The 17,130-nt window shown below is 39.7% G+C and overlaps 1 protein-coding gene across 1 annotated transcript in view; it reads right to left on the bottom strand.

Moving 5' to 3' along the window:
* The window catches only part of Kif4a (kinesin family member 4A), a 102,551-nt gene that overhangs the window by 45,928 nt on the left and 39,493 nt on the right, over positions 1-17,130 (bottom strand). Inside the window, exons 7-10 of the mRNA XM_021152906.2 lie at positions 13,839-13,955; positions 12,835-13,010; positions 8,673-8,734; positions 1,230-1,362 (exon numbers count right to left, since the gene is read on the bottom strand). Coding sequence (XP_021008565.1) covers positions 1,230-1,362; positions 8,673-8,734; positions 12,835-13,010; positions 13,839-13,955 — 488 coding nt within the window. The remainder of the gene's footprint in view (positions 1-1,229; positions 1,363-8,672; positions 8,735-12,834; positions 13,011-13,838; positions 13,956-17,130) is intronic.

Here is a 17,130-nt window from a genome sequence, read left to right as displayed (position 1 = left end):
CCCTGTCTCGAACCCACCCCCCCCAAAAAAAAGAAAGCTCTTTGATCCTACTATCACCCTGTGCTAGTAGAGGACAATATAATGGCCTCTGGATCTGAGCGTGTCTAAGGAACACTTTCGGTAGCTTACTTTTCCTTAACTAGAGAAGACACTCATGAATGAAGTGTTTACTTACAGAGGTTCAGTTACATTCTGGGACAAAGTCTGTGCCACTTCCTGCAGTAGTTGTACAGCCTAAGACTGAGTTGTACTTAGGCTAGTAGGAAAGCTGGAGTGACGGAGCCAGCACACACTGATCTAAGAGGTTCTAATCAGATAGACAAGTAGGATGTCAAAGTGCTGTAATCAGTCACGTAGCAAACCACTTATTTGGAAATTAACCATATGGAAAATTAATTCAAATGATTTCCCCAGCTGTTATACTTCACCATGGCAGCTGTTAGGATAGGATATGGAATGTGAGAACATTAGGGGAAGGGAGTGAGAGAATTTAGAGCTTAATGAAGGAATGAGAGAATTTAGAGCTTAATGAACGTGGCATATGTGGACCAGCCCTTTACTACAATTCCTGGACCAGAAAGTGCTTCAGATTTCAAAAGGTTTTCAGATTTGGGAATATTTGCATACATGATGTCTCAAAAATGAGACCTAAGTCTAAACACAAAATTCCTTCTGTCTCATACATATTTTATGTATGTCTGAGGGTGTACGCACTGTATGTTTAAGATAGTGTCCCATGTGGTCCGAGCTGCCTTCTAACTCACAATGTAGCTGTACATCGGATCTGCAAGCCTCTTCCCTTCTAAGTGCTGGAGTGACATGAGTACACCCCCACACCCAGCTATGCAGCACTGGAAATCACACAAAGGCCTTCTGCCAGCAAGGCAAGCACTCTACTAGCTGAGCGCTGTCTCCCCGCTCCAGTTGTATATGGTATTTTCAGCAAGGCTTCGTCAACTTCGTTTTGATTGTGGCTTATCACATGAGGTAAGATGCTGAACAGTCCATGATGAGTGGGCAGGGTTTAAGGTAACACAGGGATTTGCTTCTTTCCTTTGGGACATTTTATGACATCTATTTTAAAATGGGATTAGTGTAGACTAGTTGTGGTGATATGTAGGTATTCATTATTCTATGCTGCACAAATGTCCTCTATAATATTATGTTAATATGTTAGAGACTGGAGCCAATAGGCGTTCAAAGTGTTGGTGTCTCAATTTGGGCCTCACCAGAATGATCCTCTCCAGCATCTGGGCTGTTTGACCAGCTGCCTCACTCAGACCACGACTTAATTTTTCATTCTCTTCCACCAGAGACTGATTCTTCTCCATCAGGGACTGTAGATTTTCTGATGGTTCCACACTAAAACAAAGGAAGCACAAATTTTAACAAAAAATACATTTGATGGCCTTCTTGGGGTAAAACTACATTCCAGAGGCTGGGGAAAGAGTCCAAGCCTGATTTGTCTTCCCAGGCATATAGTATTTTAACGGATGAATAAGAAAAACATGAAAATACTTAATGATTTGGAAGAAGTAATAATTCAGAACCAGATATGGCAGTAATAAGCACGAATAACTTTTGTCATGGCTCATAGTTTAGGATTTTTTAACTCACATCACAAAGTTTAAACATGAAGGTTGCCCATTCTCCCATTCTTCCCACCCTTGGTCCCTCACTACAAATTAAAGGGGCTGTGGAGATGATGACTCAGTCAGTAAGATGCTTGCTCCACATGAGGACACAAGTTTGGATTCCCAGCACTGAGTGTGCCTGTAATTCCAGTGCTGAGAGGCAGGGAAAGGTTGATCCTGGATCTCAGTGACTAGCCAGCCTTAGCCAAGCAAAGAATTCCAGGTTCAGTCACAAAAATAAGATTGAGAGGAGCTAGAGAGAGGGCTCAGTGGTTAAGCGAGGTTGCTGCTCTTGCAGAGGACAACAGTTTAGACCCAGAGTCTCCATAAGGCATCTCACGGCCAATCATCTTTAAGTCCAGTTCCAGGGAATCCAATTCCCTCCTCTGGTTTCCAGGGGACCAGCACTCACATGTACAAACACAATTACACATAATTAAAAAGAATAAAATTAAACTGTGAAAAAATAAGGTGGAGTGCTTATAGAGGAAGGCACCTGATGTCAACCTCTGGCTTCCATACAGACATGCATGCCTGTTTGCACCTGAATACACATGCTTTTACACACACACACACACACACACACACACACACACACACACAGAGTAGTGCTCAGGGAGCAGCTGTCCAGAATCTCAATAAGCAGATACGTGATTCCAGGAATATAACATATGTCCTCTCACCCAGTTTTAGACCTTTATCAATTCTCAGAGATCTTAACTTTCTTTCTTAGTTTGCTCTTCATGAAAACGTTAATAGCAAGGCCACATGATAAAGTTTCATGCCACACTGTTAAAACTTTGCCAAGACACTTAGGAAAGAATGCCTAATTCAAAGAATAGTTTTAAAACAAATTATTAACATATGCAGTATTATTTTGGAATGCTGTTTTTTCATTCCCTTATCATTAAACCGAAAGCTTCCATGTCACTCACATAAGCCAAGAAGTTTCAAATTAATGATACTTTTAACTCAATATTTTTCCTAAAATATTTCTCTAAGTGGAGAAATCATATTTAAGTGAACTGTTCATCTTTTCCAAGAAAAAATTACTACTTATGAGAAGGCTCTTGACTGCAATTTCAAGTTAATGTTGTAATATTTAAAGACTACTAAAATATGTGAACAATACTATAGCACTGTGTGCTAGGCTCGATAGGAAATGATTTATGTATATTAAGCATTTCATTCTCACAACAGCCCCATTAAGTCGGTAGTTTAGTGATTCTCATTTTGAGGTTGAGGATACTGATATGTAAAGATGTCAAATGAGCCACGGTGAGAGAACTAGGGGATGATGGGAAAGGTGGGATTTCAAGTCAGCAGTCCAGTTTCAGCGGCCATGTTCTAACTACTCTGCCGACCTCAACACAGCATACAGGTGTGCAGAGAACACTGGACATACAAGCACTCAGAGTAGTAAGGGAAAATGAGTTCTCCCCAAGTCTGGAAGGAAAGCAGCACTGAATGAGAACATGACCTAGGACATCCATAAGATGGGGAAGGGCTTAAAAGCAAAAAGCACAAAGTAGAATTTGGAAAATAATAGGCAAAAAACAAAACACACATACAAGACCCAAAAGACCAGTGTTTCCTATTACGCATGCTATTATTTAGTTGCCAATGTTAGGAATTCACATTTGCTAGGCAGGTACAAGCAGACACAGAAATAAGTACAAAGATTCCAATAACAGAGAACCTGGATCAAAAAACAAAAATACAATTCAAGTATAAAAGATAAAAGTACTCATATATGCCAAATGTACTTTTTGTAAACAGCCTTATGACATGTCTAACTATCAATATACGTTTTTGAGGAAAGCATTTTTATTAAATATTAAAATAATGAATTGCTTGATTCATTGTTTCTTATAGTCTATTACTAAAAAAAAATTCACTACATGTATCTACCTACCTACCCATCCACCTACATATTTGTGTATCATGGGTGTGTGTGTTGCAGGGGGGACACACAGACATGCCCTGGTACATCTGTGGAAGTCACAGGACAACGTACAGGCGCAGGTGTTTCTTTCCATCATACTGATTCCGGGGAACAAATTGAGGTGGTCAAGTTTGGCAACAAGAGCCTTTACCAGCTGAGCCATCTCAACAGCCTGATTCCAGTACTTTTAAAGCTGATATTCTTTTGTGTGTGTGTGTGCATGTGCTATATTCGGGGGAATTAGGGAAAGGGGGCTGAGGCAAGGTCTTGTTATTTGTAGTATTGGTAGGACTTACGATTCTCCTGCTTCTGTCTATAGGTATGCACCACCACATCCAGGCTCAAAGGACCTGTTTTATAGTATAATCTACAGAAGGCTAGAATGCTTTCTGTTAGTCTCATTTTCACTAGAGTTGTCACACATTTAACAGGCTTGTGCTAAATGGAAATAAGAAGTCAATTGCTTTAAAATGAGTATAAGGGAAGGCCTCTAAGGAGTCCTTCAATAAATGCTAGCTTTCTAGACTTTATCTAAGTCTTAAAATATTATTGGGAAACCCAGACTATAATAACCCAAGAAGAGAAATTTGTAGTAGCTTCAGGGAGATGAAATTATGGCAACCTTAAGTTTTATTCTTCACTCTTTTAATGTGCCACAACAGGTAACACATCATTTTTAAAGTGAAAATAATAATTCTTTTAAAAAAGGATATTTAAAAGTAAGCCCACATCATTCATATTATATATATATATATGTATATCCCTACAAACAGAAAATTGAACTGCAAAACATGAGTACTATAAGAAAAAGTGTTTAATAAGATATTTTACTTTTTATAGGTATGTGTATAAGTGCCTGTGTGTCTGGGAATGTGACTGTAGGTGCCTGCAGAGGCCAGCAGAGGGCATTTGATTGTCTAGAGTTACAGGTGCTCAGCAGGGGTGCCAGTCTTCCGAAAGAGCAGGATGTGCTCTTTTTGTCTTTTGTTTTGTTTTTTGTTGTTTCAAGACAGGGTTTCTCTGTGTAGCCCTGGCTGTCCTGGAACTCACTCTGTAGACCAGGTTGGCCTCAAACTCAGAAATCTGCCTGCCTTTGCTTCCCAAGTGCTGGGATTAAAGGCGTGTGCCACCACTGCCTGGCCATATGTGCCCTTAATCTGTGAACCATCTGTTCTGTCCCAGTGTTAATTTTAACAAAATCTCAAACATTCAATTTTACCAATAAGATGCAGGAGCCAGATGTTAGGGTGAAAGCAAACAAACAAAAACTCACAACCTATGACAACAAAATAAAAGCCTACATACATGAGAAGAAAATATTTGTAACACATACCACAAAGGGTAAATAACATAATATGCAAAGATTAAAAAATGTGGATCTAAATTAGGGCTTACTACAGTTTAAGAAGTATTAAAATAAGTGTTAGTGAGAATATGAAGACAGTTGAAGCTTTGTTCACTGCTGGTAAGAATGTAGAAATGGTATAATACCTATAAACAGTTTGGTAGTTTAGTAACAAAATTAAAAGCAGAATTAACACATGATTTAGCTATTCCAATCCTAGGTATACAGTCAAGGAGATTGAAAGCAAGGGTATAAACAGATAATGTACACTCATGTGCATAGCAGTATATTCACAATACTCAAAAGATGGAAACAACCCAGTTTTTGCCAATAGGTAAAAGGATATGTCAAATTTTGTATATAAATACAGTGGAATATTCTTCAGTCTTAAACTGTTGTCCCTGATCTGGCCGGGTGACAAGTACTGTCTGGCCGGGAGGCACTGCTATTTGAGCTTATCAGTTGTCAGAAGTACAGGAAAGGGACCAGGGTTAAGTGGATTAGAAATGCATGAGCCAAGCGCTACAGCAAGGACAAATAGAGTTGACTTCCCTCCCTCCCTAGGCTGGAGCAAGGCTTGGAGATTGGGAAGAATGCTAGTAAACTTTACTCCCACTTGTAAACTGTAGAAAAGGTAGTACTGCCATCTGTTTCTGCTCTAAATTGTTCTGTCCTGTGTGGGGTCTCAGAGTGGACTTTGAGGCTTATGGGAACATGGAGTACTATGTGCATTTCTTGTGACAATATGTTGTTGGGGGTCTTCTTCTTCTCTGGGACAGGCTCTAGCATAGGGTCGGAGGATAGGCCTGGAGCTTGGCCAGTTAGAGGCTTAGCACTTTCTACTTCTGGGAGAGACGAGGTATTCTTTGCAGGTGAACTATGCTGTCGACTTATACCTCTGTTGGGGCACTACTGTGGCAAGCACAAAAATGTGGGATTTATCTTTACGTCTCCCTGACTTTCTATCCGATCCATGTTCCTGAGCTGTGCAGTAGTCCCTACATTCCCTGTTCCCTGTGAGATCATAAAGGAGCAGCCTTCCTCAGAAACATCCTGAACTGCTAGAAAAGCTGGATTGCTATCCCCCAATTTCTTTCTCCTTTCTTAGAAAGCATCGGTCCTGGGAATTTTCTATGTTGCTGTGTGCAAACCTGGGAGAGGAAGTAACATGGTCAGAATGAGACTGTTTCCCTTACTCTCATACCCATGCAGATTTCTTTTGGCATAGGCCTTCACTATGTAGCCTGGCTGGCCTGGAACTCACAGAGCTCTGCCTGCCTATATCTCCCAAGTGCCCTGCTGTGGCTGCTCTTCATGGAGAGTCTCGTTTTCAGGAAACTCCGGTTTATACTTTATGGAGTTTTTACTGACATGCTTTTATGGGTGGAGAGTTGTTAGTTGATACTTTTGATATGCAATATTGCTGACATCACTAAGCACATTTTGTCAGTTCATTAGTTAATGGACATTTGGGTTGGTTCTACTTTTTAGCTATTTTGAATAGTAAAACTGTGAACACAGAGCTGAGACTCTGCTTTCAATTCCTATGGACATATTCCCAGAGGTGAAATTGCTGGATCGGATAATAGGCCATTTTAAAATTTTTTTTGAAATCTCCACATTTTTCCATAGTGGCAACACCATTTTACAATACACCAATAGTATGACAAGGGCTTCATTACATTCCTCAGGTCCTTCCCAACATTGTGTGTGTGTGTGTGTGTGTGTGTGTGTGTGTGTGTATTAACAAGCGCCATCCTAAAATGTATGAAATAATATTGCATTAGGATTTTCATTTGCATTTCTCTGTTCTGTTTTTGCATAAAAATCTGACTCTTAGAGCCATTAAAGTATTTTACATACCCAAATAAAAAAGCAATTACAATCAAGATTCAGGGAAACTCCAAGTGAAATTCAAAGAAAGGTTACCTTAAACTAATAGCATGAAAAATGCTACATAAATGTTGAGATCTAGCTAATGAAAATATTTCTCACTGGCATATGGATTGGTGTTTCTGTTCTGGCTAGTTTCATGTCAACTTGACACAAGCTATCTGAGAGGAGGGAACCTCAGTTGGAAAAATGCCTTCATAAGATTGGGCTGTAGGCAAGCCTGTAGGGTATTTTCCTTAATGATCAATGTGGAAGGGCCCAGCCCAGCATAGGTGCTGCAATCCCTGGGCGGGTGGTCCTGAGTTCTATGAGAAAGCAGGCACAAAAGCCATGTCGAGCAAGCCAGTAAGCAATGCCCCTCCATGGCCTCTGCATCAGCTCCTGCCTCCAGGTTCCTGTCCTATAGAGTTCATATCTGACTTCCTTCAATGATGGATTATAGTGTGCAATTATAAAGCAAATAAAGTCCTTTCTAAATTGCTTTCGTTATAGTGTTAGCTTTAGTTAGTAACCCTAACTAAGATAGTTTTTGACACTGCTTTATATGTATACCAGAATGGAATACATAGATACATAGAGTGCAAATGAAGTGAGTTGGGGTTTCTTACTGCTGGGGGAAGACATGATAAATGTCTTCTTTTCTGTGGCATGCTATCTAAGCTCCCTTCTTCCTTCTTTATGGCCTGAGCTCTATGTGTGTAACACACAGGTGTACCTGTAACACACAGGTGCATGAGGTGTGGGTGGAAATTGGGATAGCCAGCCTAGTTTGGATTCAGAATCTAGCACTTGGGCTCTCTTGGTGAACTCAACCTAGAAACAGTTAAGTTCAGAGGCCTATACCATTTCACTGTGTGGGAAGGGGAGGAGTCCAGATCACTGCTCCCAGGAATGTGGCTGGGAGAGATACTGACCGAAGTGAAGGGCTGAAGACAGCATTCCCTGCTGGGCTCAAGATGTACTATAAGTCTTACTAGGAACATCCTTATCTTGATGGAGTTGGAGAAATGGGTGGAGTTGAGAAGGAAAGGTCAATTTAGTCACAATTTTAGCTTTTCTGGACTTAAAAAACCACTTAGGCAAATTTAGGGCACAATTAAATTTAAGATGTAAATGATACAGTACATCCCATAGTATTGGAATAAAATCAAGAATTATCAGTAGGAAACTGTGTTTTTTAATATATACATATAATACAGATAGATACAAAAATGTAGCTGAGTGAATGTGTAGGATATTACACATTATTACACACTATTCTACCCTCCAACATGGCCCAGTGGCACTGACACGGCAGCAACAGTGAGCAGAGTTAGAGAAACCACACAGATCTCGGTTTCTAAACACCACTTTCCAATGCAAGAAACCAAAGCTCCTTGGAGAGAGAAATGGGTAATTTCAGCCTGGGTGCAAGGAGAATCATTTGTAACGTCTTGTGAAAATTCTCACACTCTTGAGGACTTGTTAAAGAAAGTAAGAGTCAACCTGAAAAGAGCTCTCAAAAGACAACGAAATAAGCCACATGATAATGTTGGATGTTAACCCAAGAATAAAATAGATATTCATGCATCTATGCATATAAATAAGTAGTCAAATAAATAAGTAGATGGCAGAGACAGCTCTTCTTCCCAGGAACATTCTGATTAATACATTTCTGAGTCTAGAATCCATACTCTTTCCATGACACTGGGTTATTTAAAGGCTAACTAGCTAAGTCCTAAGTAATGAGCAAGGTCAGCAAGATCACTTCCTGGACATCAAATGGCTTGAGAAAATATAGGCTATCAGAGGAAAACAGCCACCAGGCAAAACAGCCTCTAAAAGAATACCCCTTTAAACTTAACCTGTGACTTACTTTATATCTCCAGGCAAGGTGCCTCCATGGGCTTGTAGCAGCAAGATCTGCAGCTGTTGGACCTGAAAGAAGCAATGAAAACAATCAGCTAGTTACCACCCAAAAGCTACTTATCACCAGGCATGGTACATACATCTAAGAAGGATTAAAAATGTGAGGCCAGACCTAGCTACACAGTGAGTTCCTGAGCACTAAGCCAGACCAGAATACACAGTCAAGACTGTCCACTTCAATTGGCAAAATGCTGCTTGTCTCTTTGTAATGAAGTCCCTACAATTAGCAATAGGGTAATTTTACTCAATGCCTCTGAAACCTTAAGTACATTTTAAGCACTACAGAATACATCAGAGTTAATGAATCAATGATAAAAAGATAAGCATTACATGAACAACTGCTATGTAGAAGATGATGAGCTGTATCTTTGATTTATCTAAGTATCATAGTGAGTTTTCATTAAGTATCCCCTTTTAAAAAAAAATCAAAGCACTGGGATATGCAATGTAACAGAAATATAATATGGCCTCTATTCTTTTTTTTAATAATTTATTTTTTATTAGGTATTTTCCTCGTTTACATTTTCAATGCTATCCCAAAAGTCCCCCATACCCACCCCCCCAATCCCCTACCCACCCACTCCCCCTTTTTTGGCCTCTACTCTTAAGTCTGCATGTAGTTGAAGAATAACCTAAAATGAGAAAGAGATGGAAATAATAATATGAGACCGACAACGAAGTTGTCAGGTACAGTTAAGTGTCTTAGAGCTTATGTGGAAACATCCTCTTCCAGACCCTTGGGCTGGTCTCTGTGTTAATGCTTTGGAGCCTCACTCGTTACTGCCTCTTTTCTCTGCTACACTTTCAACTTCTCCTTCTATCATCTCCTTCCTATTAAAATACATTCACTTCTGCCCCATTGCTCTCTTTTCTAAAGTTCAAGGAAAATGTTCACACCAGTAGTCTTTATTTCTTTTTATTCATTTCTCATTAACTTATTTCAATATGATGCTTGCCCAGATTATTATAGTATAGGTATTTTCCAGTATTCATTCTACTTTATTGACTGGTAGCATCTGGCTTACCAGATACTATACTTTCTAATTTCCCTTTTCTGATTGCTGTCTCTTGGTTCATCTTTGTTTCACTTATCCCATAAATGACCAAGTCTCCTGAAGATCATTATCATGTATACTATTTCCTTATATTCTTAATTTTCATTTACTCTTTCAATTACCACATAGAAATTTGTGCCTTCTAATTTTATCTTAACTCTTTATCTTTCTTAATTTTAAACTTTATAATTGACCTGATTTTCTATTTCATTGCCTACAATCCTCAGGTCCAGTCCTCTGTCAGTGATTCTAGGTCAGTGCCTAGCTAGTTCTATGTGCCAAACCTGGGGACCACACCCTCATTCCCTTATCTGCTGATTACGTTTCCTTATCACTACTTCTATCATCCTAAATTCAAGTCCCAGCAGTACTAAGTCTAACTTGGACTACGGTGCCTTCTTAAATGGGATCCACACGTTCTTGCACCACTTTAATCCACTTTATAAGTTGGATTACCTTATAGCAATCTTTTAGCAGTGTCAACCATCAGTGTGACCACCTACCTTAAAATAGTTTTCTATAGTTTACAAATCCTTGATCAGATGTCAGCTTTCCTTTAGCCCCACACAGTAATACTCTTTCCTTGCTTTCTGCACAGTAGCCATACTGGCACCCTTTTCAGCTCTTCAAATGTAACAACTTATTTAATATCCACAATACACTAGGAAGCAGGTGCTATCATTTCTACTATGTAGACAGGGAAATGGAGGCACAAAGACCTTTTACAAAGTACACAGTAAGATAGAGAGCTTGGTCTTGAACCTGGGTAACCTGACTACAGTGTCAATGCTCCTGACAGGTTACTCTTCTCCCTAGGACTCTTCCTTATTTCGTCATTATCTAACTATTTAAATAGTATCTCTCACACCAGACAAACTCCATGAAGGCAGAAACTGTTGTTTTGTCCAACAAGATATCAATGTTAGTATGGTTTTTGTCTCATAATGATTAGACAAATATTTACTGTTGGGATGAATAAAGAAGTGATTAGAAAATGACCAGAAGATCCAACAGGCAGATAATTACTATTACTCTCTACAGAGACCCTGAAGAAGAAAAAGGGAATAGAGATTATAGTTATCATCACTGTGGAGGAAGATGGAGGAGTGAGTACTGGATGGTGGGAAATACAGTTCCAAGTGGAAATTAAGTCCTCTATTCTCTGGCATGCAGGAAAACTTGATGCTTTTAAACCTGCATCAATAGAGCCATGGATGGAGATGTGCACCTTTAATCTTAACACTTGAGAGGCAGAGGCAGGCTGATGTCTGTGAATCTGAAGGTAGCTTAGTCTACATAGTGAGTCCATGCCAGTCAGGGCTACATAGTAAGACCCTGTCTCAAAACAAAGGGAAACAAACACAAAAACAAAGAAAGCAAAAACCCTAGATCAACACCTGAACATGGTGGTGTTCACCTTTAGTCCCAGCAATGAGGAGACAGAAGCAAGACACTCTTCAATGACAGAAATAGTTCAAGGGCAGCCTGTGCTACATGAGTCTCTGCCTGAAAAAAAACAAACCAAGCAAGCAAGCAAGCAAGCAAGCAAGCAAGCAAGCAGAAACCCTCAAAACTTCCCATATCAATACAATTCCTGCCTTCTCAGTTCCTACCTCAAGACTGAGCTGCTCTGCAGTCATCTTTACACGGCCACACATTTACATGGAGTTAGCTACCTTTCCATTTCTGTTGAGTGATTTTAAGCCATGTGTGGTTTCTTTAAGCCCTCTCCATATCCTATTACCCATCTGCTTGCCATTAGAAAATAAACTGCCCTTAGTCCTGGTTCTGTTTCAGTCTCATCTGATTAGTTCTTTCAGTTATTCAAGGCTCTCCCATATTTAAAATACAAACTTATGTTTCTTTGTCCTTGATTACCTGGACCATTGCCTTTTCTCATTTTGCCTCCTTGGACAAAAAGCCATTCACTTATTTACTAATCTATTTATCATCCCATGACTGGCTCTTAACACTTCCCTGACCTCACAGTCATTGCCAACAGCTTCCCTGTAGATTAAAAAAAAAAAAAAAAACCCAACAGATACTTTCCAACGTAATATTTCTTTGTAAATTTATACCTATGCCAACAGTCCTTGAAATGCTCTTTCCTTGGCTTTGGTGATGCTATTAGTTTCTTTTCCTGTCTATTCTTATCTGCCTCCCCTCTCCCATTCTTTAAGTGCCGGTGCTTTCAGGTTGTGAGTCTGGACCTCTTCGTTGCGTCCTTTAGCAGACATTGTGAGTCCTCTTGCTGTACTCATCTGCTCACTACGTTCAGATACCATCTAACTGCTACTGCTCTTGCAGCTGCCTCCTTACCCTTCCTCCGAGAGCCTCTACATCCAGCCCATGCAGCCACCTGAATTTGTGTTCTTTGTACTTAACATTTCCCACAAGTCTTTCAAATTCACAAACTAAATATACCATTTCTGTTCTCATGTGCGACTCTGGGTTTCCATCTGCATTCCTTGGTCAATATGACACTTATTCAGTAATCCAAGTAAGAAACTTGAAGATCAAACTTGGCTCCCCTACCAGACTTTCTTCTCCTACATTAACTCTGCAACTAAGCAAACCCCATAAACTCTATTTTCCTCTTGTTCCTTGTCTTCTGTGTTACCTTTCCTTCATATTTATTGCTACTGTTTTTAATTCAGGCCACAGTTCTCACCCAGGTTAATGCAAAGCCTGGCTTATTTGCTTCTTTTTAGTCATGGCCACTTTTCATGTGTTTTCTGTACAAGTGCACAGAAAACAGATTTCCCTCAACTACACTTCATCACTCTTAAAATCTGTAGTTCTCAGTACTTTCCAGTTCCAAGATCTTTAACAGAACATATTAAGAAACGTCAGGATCTGGCTCCTGTAAAGGTTTCTTGCTTTATCTTCTACACTTTATTCTTTTATCAGTAAAATCCCCAATGGCATCCCCAATCTTTTAAATAGATAGCAAACACAGTATTAGGATTTATTTTAAAAGTATAAATAGAACAAAGAAATAGACCTTCTATCATCCCATTCACATATTTGTAACTTGCCTATAAAATCTTATACCTGTTGTTTAAGATGATTTAGTTCAGCTGCCTGGGGATCAATATTAATAATAGGTTTGTTCTTGATTTTTCTTGCTCTGTCAGCATAACGAAGGGTATTTAATGTTTCTTCTAGATTGGAATCAGCAGGACTCACACAGGCAATCATAAGAGTGTGGCTATTGCCTCCTAGAGAATCTGAAAAAGAAGGGATAATGAAAGCAAATCAAATTAAACAAGTGGGATGCAAGCGAAGGCTGCTATTTGGGCAGATTCAATTCAAAGATGAAAGAAAAAACTGTAGTGATGCTTTTGACTGGGCCTTGATTTTATTTTTCAGGACTATTAGGCTTTAGCTTTTAAAACAATTCTAATTACTGCTTGAGGATTTCATATATGCATACAATATATTTTGATTCTATTCACCCACTCCTCCCAGAACCACCCTCTACCTCTCCTACCTCTCCTAATTTTTTCTGTTTTTCTTTTTATAGCCCACTGATGGCAACTTGTGCTGCACATATACTCGAGAGTGTGGAGTCATCTTTAAATTTGTTTCAATAGAAATATAGAGAAATTTCAGATGTGTGAAATGATATAGTTTTTAGAATCCTATTTTAAATATCACCATACTCAAGAGAAACTATGAGTTCATCAGTTAACCAGGTTTAAAACAACGAGGCCTTGCCCAGGTAAGTTATGCACCTCTATTGGGATTAAATAGTCCTAAGATGTCCCCTCTATGTAGATTTTTAACTCTCCAAAGAAGTCTACTTAGCATATTGTCAACTAAACAAACAGTAACCAAGTTCACTTTCAGGTGCAAAGTCCTAAGTACGGATTTCTTGGCCATCTGTGAAGACATTTCCCCACTATCTGAGACTGGACTGCCAAAAGCTATTTCACCTACTTATCACTTCACAGTGAATGGAACAGCCCAATAGCTTGCTGCCTGTTTCACCTTTGCTTTCTCAACACTATCATTCCAAGCTACTCTTTCTCACTTTAGAGGCACATTAGGCTTACCTTGAAGCAGTCGAGTCAGCTTGGAATCTCTGTAGGGCACAAAGTTACCCTTTTTATCATCTCCAAGAGCACTGATTACATTCCCCAAGCACAGAAGGCCTCGATTAATATTAATACCTAATAGCAGGAAACAAAATTCAAAAACTGTTTTGGAAAACATCTAACAAATATCTACATTTTTTTTTCTGAGAAAGAAAAGCAAAGACTTCATAGAAATATTGCCATCAATACTAAGGTAAGGCCTTAATTCTATTCCTGTTGCTGAGAGTGGTACTTAAAGTTCAAGGGGCAAAGGTCCAAATGTTGGGTTTGTACAAGTGAGTCCATTGCACTTATTCTTTCTCATAGAAACAAAGCAAATGCAGATGACAATCACTATGGCAAACATCATATACAGTTATTAATTTTTGTATTCATTAGCACAGTCCTTAAACTTGCACTATGAAAACAGGTATATAACTATTCTAGTAATCTTATTATCATTATTTTCACCAGCTCTCTTGCTCTCTCTACACGTAAGGAAAGTAGTACAGGGGTTGGGTGGCTTGCCCACATACATACAGTAAATGGTAGGCATGAGATTCTACTTGAGAATTTCAGCCAAATCCTATGCTTTTCAAACCACACTGGGATATCATACTTCTTGTTGCATTAAAAAGGTAGACTACTGGGCTTGAGAGATGGCTTAGCAGTTAAGAGCACCAAATGCTCTTCCAAAGGTCCTGAGTTCAAATCCCAGCAACCACATGGTGGCTCACACCATCCTAAAAAGATCTGACCCCCACTTCTGGAGTGTCTGAAGACAGCTACAGTGTACTTATGTATAATAAATAAATAAATCTTAAAAAAAAGGTAGACTACTTCTCTACTTTAATATCTACTTTTCTTTTGAAATAGAGCCTCGCTCTGCAGCCCAGGCTGTTCCTCACTCATGGCAATTTCTCCACCTCAGCACCCTGAGCTCGGCATTTTTAATTAATTCAAACACAGTCAAAATCTTGGAGGTCTCTCTAAAGTATCTGACTTATTCCACTGTTACATTTACAGTGCAAAGGCTTTTTGGTATACTGCTTAAGTCTGGGGGCTGTGGTGTCATGCAGGCCTACATTGCCAATCCTGCTTCTGTCAATGTCACAGGCACATGGATAGCTTCCTCTGTAAAATGAGGCAAATCTATCTACTTTGTTGGGTTGTAGTAGGAATTATATGAGCTGCTGCTATACAGAAAAGAAAATTAAATGTTAGACAAATGCTACTTTGGCTTAAATGTTTCTGTCTTCTTCAAAATTCATGTTGAGATTTGATCTCCAGTGGTGGCACACACCTCTAATCCTAGTACTCCACTGGAAGAGAAAGGAGGATCTCTGAGTTTTAGGGAAGCCTGGTCTACACAGCAGAGGCAGGGCTATGTAGACTTAGCTCCAAAAAAGAAAGGAAGGAAGGAAGGAAGGAAGGAAGGAAGGAAGGAAGGAAGGAAGGAAGGAAGGAAGGAAAGAAGGGAGGGAGGGAACGACGGAGGAGAGGAAGGAAGAAAGGAAGAAGAGTGAGAGAGGAAAATAAAAGAATAGAAAAGGGGTTGGGGATTTAGCTCAGTGGTAAAGCGCTTATCTAGCAAACGAAAGGCCCTGGGTTCGGTTCTTAGCTCTAGGGGAAAAACAAAACAAAACAAACAATGTTGGGCTGGGCTGGGCTGGGCTGGGCTGGGCTGGGCTGGGCTGGGCTGGGCTGGGCTGGGCTGGGCTGGAGAGACAGCTCAGTTGTTAAAAGCACTGGTAGCTCTTCCAAAGGTCCTGAGTTCAATTTCCAGCAACCAGGATTGGATGCCCTCTTCTGGTGTGTCTGGAAATAGCTACAGTGTACTCATATAAATAAAAATGGATCTTTAAAAAAGAAAAAGAAAAAAAAAAAGACAAAACAAAACAAAACCCAAAAGAGATTAAGGATATGGTGTGATTGGCCATGCAGTCTCAACCCTTGTGGATTCAGCACAAGTAGCCAGGCCCTTTTGTCTTTCTGCCATGTGAGGGCACAGAGGAGACAACTTCATCAAACACCAATTCTGGTATCATTTTGGAATTCTTTGATTTCTGAGTACAAACCTAATTTCTACTGTTTACAGATCAGCCACCCTAAGGTATTTTGTGAAAGAAGTGGAGATGGACTGTGAGAACTTGTATCAGCACTACTCCACACTTATTCAGCCATGCTTTGGATTCCTTCACAACCTGAAACAAATAGTTACATGATCCTATTATCGTCTGGATCTAAAATCTTCCCAAAGGCTGCATGTTGAAGGCTTCATTCACAGTTGGTAGTGCCTTTGAGAGCTGACTGGATCACAAGAGCCATTGATGAGTTTAGTTGAATATACTATTAGGAAATTTCAAAACTGAAGAAAGTAGGCCCTGGAAGCACTGTTTTGAAGAGTCTATCTTGATCTTCCCTGTTCTGTTGACTCTGCTTTCCAGAGATGAGCTAAAGAGGTTGTTACCATCAGCCCTCTCCATAATGATATTTAACCTCACCACAGACTCAGTGAAGGGCTTAGAGACATTGGAAAGAATCCTCTAAAACTTCAAGCCAAAAGTTAGCTTTCTTCCTCCAAGCCAGCTTTCTCAGATGCCCTGTTTATAATGAAAAAAAACTCCAAACTCCCCACTGACTGCATCTTTCATGGACCCTATGTTCTCTCTTCTTGTGACTATCAATTTGACATTGTCTAATATTTCAAGATTAGCTTGGTGCTGGTCTAATTGGCTGTCTGTATGTAGAAGAAAGAAAATAGACCCATATTTGTCACCTTGCACAAAGCTCAAGTCCAAGTGGATCAAGGACCTCAATATAAAACCAGATACACTGAATCTAATAGAAGAGAAAGTGGGAAAGAGCCTTGAACTAACTCATTTGCACAGGGGGAAATTTCCTAAACAGAACTCCAAAGGCTCACAGTCTACGATCAACAATTGATAAATGGGACCTCATGAAACTGGAAAGCTTCTGTAAGGCAAAGGACATAGTCAATAAGAAAAATTGGCAACCTACCAATTGGAAAAAGATATTCACTAACCCCACATTTTATAGAGGGCTAATATCCAAAATACATTAAAGAACACAAGAAGCTAACCACCAAAAAACCCAAACAACCCATCAAAAAATGGGGTATACAACTAAACTGAGAATTCACAACAGAGCAGTCTCTAGCCGGGCGTGGTGGCGCACGCCTTTAATCCCAGCACTTGGGAGGCAGAGGCAGGCGGATTTCTGAGTTCGAGGCCAGCCTGGTCTACAGAGT

This window comes from Mus caroli, chromosome X (genome assembly GCF_900094665.2).
Source record: "Mus caroli chromosome X, CAROLI_EIJ_v1.1, whole genome shotgun sequence".
Lineage (NCBI taxonomy): Eukaryota > Metazoa > Chordata > Mammalia > Rodentia > Muridae > Mus > Mus caroli.
This window is presented reverse-complemented; position numbering and strand designations above follow the sequence as displayed.